The sequence below is a fragment of the Arachis ipaensis genome, chromosome B1 (genome assembly GCF_059453495.1).
Source record: "Arachis ipaensis isolate K30076 ecotype BB chromosome B1, ASM5945349v1, whole genome shotgun sequence".
NCBI lineage: Eukaryota > Viridiplantae > Streptophyta > Magnoliopsida > Fabales > Fabaceae > Arachis > Arachis ipaensis.
The window spans coordinates 130,856,198-130,863,169 of NC_142436.1; the positions used below are offsets into that span (position 1 = coordinate 130,856,198).

The 6,972-nt window shown below is 34.4% G+C and overlaps 1 protein-coding gene across 1 annotated transcript; it reads left to right on the top strand.

The window, feature by feature from the left end:
• Window positions 1-1,092: 1,092 nt before the first annotated feature.
• Window positions 1,093-5,326, top strand: LOC107634390 (protein CANDIDATE G PROTEIN-COUPLED RECEPTOR 2). The gene is made up of 6 exons (XM_016337907.3): window positions 1,093-1,706; window positions 2,899-3,090; window positions 4,339-4,501; window positions 4,591-4,693; window positions 4,980-5,061; window positions 5,146-5,326. The coding sequence occupies exons 1-6, from the start codon at window positions 1,407-1,409 to the stop codon at window positions 5,221-5,223; spliced, it is 918 nt and encodes a 305-aa protein (XP_016193393.1). The 5' UTR covers window positions 1,093-1,406; the 3' UTR covers window positions 5,224-5,326.
• Window positions 5,327-6,972: the final 1,646 nt, after the last annotated feature.

The window sequence follows — 6,972 nt, forward strand, 5'->3', positions numbered from 1 at the left end:
TTTCTTTTTTTTATCAGGTCATTAACTTATTTATCTGGTTCTATTCCGAAAGACATTGTATTCCTTTTTATTTATGTAATAAAAATATTTAAATGCTAATTTTATTCATGGATAAATTTATTAGTATTATGAACTTTCATATATTAAAATGAACTTTCATATATTAACTTTAAAGTATTGATTGTTGCAGCAGATACTCTGTTCCTGGTGTGGAGACTTGTGGGGATGAAATGTTTGAAAAAAAAAAGTGTTATTATTTTATGGTCAATAAGTTTTATGGCTATTATTTTGGTGGACAATTAACTAAATTCAACATAAATTACAGGTAATATCAATTGATCAAAGACACACAATAGATGAAAATACAAATAATGTTAGTGATCATGTAGATGAAGATGCAACTTCGTCTAATGCGGTGGATAATTGCAGGGTGTGGGTCTATTGGTGGTGAACCTCAACAACGGACAAAGTTGTGAATCTCAAACGGCGTAACTAGAGATCAGACATAAGCAAACATGTTTGTAGTATTTAACATCAAACGTAGAATATTTTTCTTAACACGGTTCAATTTTATGACGTGGGCTTTTGCTGTACTTCAATACTTCTATACACAACGCATCCCAACTTTCTTCTAAAAAATATATTATAAAGTTTACACTTTGCAATATGTCAATAAGATCATATAAAGTGAATTGGGAACCACATAAAGATTTAACGAGTATGTTATCTAAGTTGAAGACAATATGTTATGTCAAAATAATCTTTAGGTTTTTTTTTTTTTTTTTTTTTTTATGGTGTTGTATAAAATCAAGTCCAACTTGAAATCTCTAATTTTGTAGTGTACTTATTTATATGTTTGAGTAATGTGAGTTCTGCACCTATATCTCATGCATTATTTTTCACATTATGTGTAAATTTGCTATTTCTTGTAAGAATAATGAGGAACATCACTGATAGTGGTGAGCGATAAATCATAAATTGGCATTGCGAATATAATATGATTAAAAATGAAGCATTCTATAACATGCAGGGACATGTGGAAAATTCGCCCTTGGTATACTTTTATTAGATAACATGTTCCATAATTTATTTGTTAACAAATTTTTTTTTTTAAAAATAATTGTATAAAAAATTTACAAAAATCAAAAGAAATTTTTTTATTCGTTCCTTGCTTCCTACGATCGTGTCTCGTCACCGTTTCCTCAAATTAAAAAAACTCGTAAAACACAACTCCATCGTCAAAATCACCACCACCACCACCACCACCATCTCCGCCGCCGCCGCCGACGCCGACGCCGACGCCACCTTTCTTCGCATCAATCAAACCAAACCGAAAACAACAATGCGTCTTCCCGCCTCCAAATCCCTCTGAAACTCCACGTTTAGTTTCCTCTCACACTGACACTATGTGGAGGAGGAGATTCCCAGAGGCGCAGATCCGGATCGTCGATTCATCGATGTCTGAGTCACCCTCGTCATCTTCGATCCTGGCCGTTAATGCGGATCTGAGGTCGGACGACTGCGATAGGTTCTTCTGGTACGACAGCTTCCTTGTCGTTTTGTCGGTTCTATTCGTTCTGTACCTGTCCCTGCAAGCAAGGAAGAACCTCAAGAGGCTCGCTAATGGAGGCTCATATGTTGTGATTTCCTATTATGCCCTCCTTTGGTTCGTTACCCTCTTAAACCTCGCTTGGTCGTTTTTTCAGGTACATCACCTACTTCCTTCTCCTGATTTTTTTTTTCAATTTATTTGTTATTTTATATCTATCTCTTGTTCTTTCGTTTCGGAATTACTTGGTTTGGCGTATTAATTGGCTGATTATAGGAAATGGAAGAAAAGATAGCGAGGAAGTTGTATTTGGATAATTTGTTCGCTTATATTTACTTTTTTATTTTGCTACTGTTGGTTTTTTGCTTAGAAGCTAAGGAAGAAGCAATTAATTTAGCAATGGACTGGTTGCGAGGGACTGATGGTGTTTGAGTAGTTTCAATGGTTTCATAGTTTCTAGTTGAAATTAAGTAAAATTATGCAAGCTATTACTCAACTTTAGATGTTTGAGGTAACTTTAGGAGTACTGAACTAATGATATACCATCATAAACACATTCTTAATAATCGCCTTGATTCCTATGTAAAGATGTTTAAACGCATTCAATACCTTGAAAGAAAACACCCAATACTTTCTTTGTTTAGAAATTTGGAAGATAGTTGGGAGGATATATCATTTCTGTTTTTTGTGAAGATAACGGTTGATGAAGTATTAAAAGAGTATTAAAAGAATAGGATCTCAATGGTATGAAATTTAGGATGGGTGTATAGTTTCTGTGACGAGTCTATTGATGCTTTGATCAGCATGTGCTTATTCCTTTGGCTGGTCACGCAATAGGGTTTCGGTAGTATGTCTTTCGCAGCTGTTTGTTAGTTGTTTGCTAATATTTTTGTAATTTATACCCGCAGAATTTTTGCACTTAAATTTACATATTGCTCTTCCCATTAAATTGTTGTTCAGATTTTTTATGGTAATTTTCTCTCAGTAGTTTCCTTTGCCAAGTATATTGATTTTGTCGTTGAAAGGAAAATTTCCCGCTGTGTGAGTTAATAAAGATGAGATGGATCTCACACCTGTTTGTTCTTGCCATGTGACAATGTAACCTTCAAAAATCTAAATTGTGATGGACACTATTTTCTCTTAGATTCCAATGGCTGAAAGTGATTTGCATGCTGCAAGCAGAATCTATACCATTGTCTTTCCTGATTTCTCATTTCTTTATGTGCTTTCTCTCAAATTTTTAGAACCACTTTTGTTGCTCCATTTTGGCAATAGGATTTGTACAGTTCCTTCTTCTCACTTCTGTTTCTTTCAAATTTGAATATTTTTGTTTCCCTGTGCTCAAGCAGGCATGGCAGTGCTCTCCTGGAAAGGAGGTTGCATGGAATTTCCTGTCGTTATTTACAACAGCTGGTATGCTGTGTTTAGAGATAAGCTTGATGGCTTTCTTACTCAAGGACAACTGCATGAATAGCATGGAAACTCTAGCACGCACTTTCCTTGTATCGGGAATTGTTGTCCTTGTGGATGCCCTGCTTAAGGTGAGATTGTTGTTTCTTTCATATAAGCATATTAAATGCATGTGTTATGCTTTTTTATTTAATGTGTAAAATAAAACTGTAATTTTTTTTTTCATTTCTTTTAACATTTAACTTTATGGGTTGCCAAAATTTTTTGTTGTTTAAGAATTCATTTTAATATTTTTATCTTCATTATTGGGATTTATCTTCAATACCATCTTCGTTATTTCCTCTTTCCTAATCTCTAAGGTGCAAAAGAAATGTTGGGCGCCACTTTGCAAAAGAAATGTGGAGTATTGACTCCACATGATGGCTGCCAGAATCTCCCATACCTGCATGCATCAATTTTGCACTTCAATAAAATTATTAGAAATTTGAATTTTCAGATTGTTGCATGGTATTTTTAACCCTGAATTTTAAATAGTATCTGGCTAATGATTTTTGCTATGAAAATGATGAGTTTATGCTTCATTGTTGTAAAACCAAGTAGTGAGAGTTTATGCTTGGTGTATCTAAATATGATTTGGTGGTGTAAATACTAAATAGGCCCTGCATTCTGTGTTCTTTTGCTGCAACATATGTTTCTACAAATCCTTTGCCAATAGCATAGCATATTTTTTTTGTATGTCAAATTGCACGCCTACGAGGCTCCATTGCCATTTTTATCATTGGAGACCTAATCTAAATGTGCAAAAATAGATATTGGGATCTTGTGATTAATGCTTAGCAGCTTGGAAATCAAATTTTTAGCTGCCGGCGATAAGTTCCATACTTCCATTTGTGTAATTTGTCCTATTAGTTTCCTCCTTTATAGTTGCATGTGATTTTCCTCTACACCAGTTATAAATTTGGATTGTTTTGATTTTCAATGTATCCTTGATCTTAACACATGTCGCATTTCCAAATAATATATACCACCTCAGAATGCCAACACATTTGTATTAGCACTATTCAAAGAAGAGAAGTACTAATTTGTATCATTATTTGTTAATACCAGCAAGATTGATGACCATGAATGAGACGTTATTTGAAGGAACAGGAAATACTACAATGAACACAATCAAGAAAGATAGTCTTGAAGCATCAAACATGATGTAAAACAAAATATAATGTTTCTTTCACTGTTTTAAGAAGTTTCCATTCATTGCTACTTATTCTTCCATATTAAGCACAAAAAATTTCTCCTGTCATAGACTGCTTTAGATTTTTGCCACCCTTTTATTTATGGTTTCTTGACTGGCCTTCATTTGATTAAAACTTCCACACCAGACAATATATGTATTTGGATTTTCGGTCCCATTGTTCAATCGCAATGTTGGAAGCACTCATACAGTTAAGTGGAGTTTGTGGATAATACATAAATTATTGCTTGCTATGGCATATGGCTTCATCTTATTTGTACATTTCTCCAAACGGAGGGAGAAGCTTCCTCGTGAGTATAACATCTAATTCTTTCAAGTATATGTTCTAAATGGATCCATTAATTCATATTCTAACTTCCAAATTTTGTAACCTCTGCAGCCAGGCCAGCTTTCCACAACTATGTTGTTGTAATGTTTGTCTTCAGTGCAATTGCCCTGTTTTCTTGCGGGCTAGCAGGACTTGGCATGAGTCTTGGCAACTGGTAATCCTATATAACTTCTTTGCAAGCAGAAAGAGTTTGTTATTTGTACTTATTCTTCTTTGGATACTGATAATTATCTCTTACTCCCCTTCACCATTTTTTGGGTGTGAGATTCAAGCCATATAGGTCTCACACTCCATCCAATGATAGAGGAGAGTGAGTTGAGTCGGCTCCATGTTCGAGATAGAATGAGTACAATAATCATTTGAATTTTCCTAGTAGAATAGGTACCCTGTCAATCTCTGTAACTTTTGCACCGAGTGATGGATATCCCTCCCATCTGCAGGTTGTATGATCTCACTGTGCTTTGTTACCACTCTCTATATCTTCCATTTCTCTATGCAACTTTTCTAGCAGATTTTTTCCAGGTAAGTCCCCCTTTATGATTAACTGTTTCGTTTTTGTTTTCTTCTGTGCACGGAAATCAGATTTTGCATTTGCACTTGATGCAGGAGGAAGACTTTCTTTTGGATAACGCATACTACTCTGAAATGAAGGATGCTGGGTTCTTTGATGCTGACTTGGAATAATTCCTCAACAACTAATAAATGGGTTGAACAAGCATCTTTTGTTCTTTGTAATGTAAATATTTGGGGATTCTAACTATTTTTATGGCATGAATTTCTTAACAAAGTGAAGTTGAACTATGCTGAATGCTCCCACGACACCTTCCTTAGTGGGGGATCAAACCATTGGTCCACAATTTGCTCCGATCTGCCTCAACCGATTGCCTGTTTTTGGCAATTTGGACATATTAACCTGTCCTGTCAAAAATGGTAGGATACGTAGGTCAAAATTCAGACAACAAAAGACCAAAAAAGAAAAAGAAAAAGGTAGGTCAAAACGACGAAAGTGACATTTAAAAAAATTATGAAATTTATGCATTAGAAACAGGCCGGAAAATTTTGATATGCATTGATTTTTGGAGCTATGCCTAGAGATGAGGTTGGAGGGTGATGTATTCTGGTGTGGTGGTCTGGTTCCAACTCAGCGAGAAGATTTTTTAAGAAGTTTTAATTCGAAATTCATATATCTTGCATATAGCGAGATGATTTATTAAAAAATTATAAAAAGTTTTCTCGCCAATGGCGAGATGAATTTTGATTTTTTTTAAATAAAAAGGTACCTCTCAGTTGAGAAAAGTTGGAAGAAATTATTATTTTTAGGAAAAAGGTGACTTTGTACAGGTGATATGATGCTAGTAGTTCACAAACAACGAGAAGCTCTCTTTAGTAGGTTGATTTAATAGTTTTTGTATCTCGGATGCCAAATTGTAATAATTTAGTATTATTGGTAGCAAAAGTTGACTGTTTTGTAGCGAAAAATCTATAAAAATATTATTATTTTTTCTTATATAAGGAGATAACGGAACACATATTCTTTCTCTCCTTTTAGATTTGTGTTTTTCATTCTTTCACTTTTTCTTTCTTTAACTTCAATGTCTCAAACATTTCTAGTATAAGTGGTGTAACAACTTTCTTCTACGAGTACTGTAAGGCAACATGAGTTTATTAATGTATTTTGATGGTGAGGTTATACCATACACAAATGAAGGTGTGAAATTTATTTGTAGGAGTCTAACTTCTTTTATTATGCTTTGTACGATGTTATTTATTTACAAAATAGATTATGTCAACACATATATGGTGATATTTCAAAAAGAGAAGCGTTTTATACAGGCAGCCGGTGTTAGGTTCTAGTGGTGTGATACAGTTTCAGTTAATGAATGTGACCGACGAAACCACTATGTTAGAGATGTTAATGTTTTATCGACGGAGTCAAGCTCAAGTGCCGACACTAGAGTTGTATGTTGAGTTCGAGCAGTTGGCTATTAGTGACAAAGCAGATGAATCATTGCTAAATGAAGGGTACGACACAGATTGGGAAGTAAACAGCAGTGACAATGAAGAAGAGTTCTTAACCGACAATAACATGTTGGGAGGAAACAATGAAGGAAACGAGGCAAATGACACAGAAGTTCATGTTTCAATAAACACAACAGTAAGCCAACATTCCTTTGATGTGCCATCTTTCATGTGTGCTTTGGACTTCAACGCTATGCACGCACTGGAATTTCCTGAGTTTGCAAAGCCAAGTATGTGACTATCATTTTTAAAGTATGTTGGTTAAAATATTTTTTTAAAGAATGTTGGTTATTTCAATATTTCAAATTTTGACAAGCCTCTATAGTAGTTGTTAATAAGATTGTTTTGCACCAAATAAAAAGAAATAAATAAGTTTTATTATTTTGCTTGATATTGTAAGGGCCTGAATCAAAA

Coding starts and splice junctions, on each gene's coding strand:
- LOC107634390 (XM_016337907.3), top strand. CDS start 1,407: ATGTGGAGGAGGAGATTCCCAGAGGCGCAGATCCGGATCGTCGATTCA. Junction 4,502..4,590: donor ACGGAGGGAGAAGCTTCCTC/GTGAGTATAACA, acceptor TAACCTCTGCAG/CCAGGCCAGCTTTCCACAAC. Junction 4,694..4,979: donor GGCATGAGTCTTGGCAACTG/GTAATCCTATAT, acceptor TCCCATCTGCAG/GTTGTATGATCTCACTGTGC.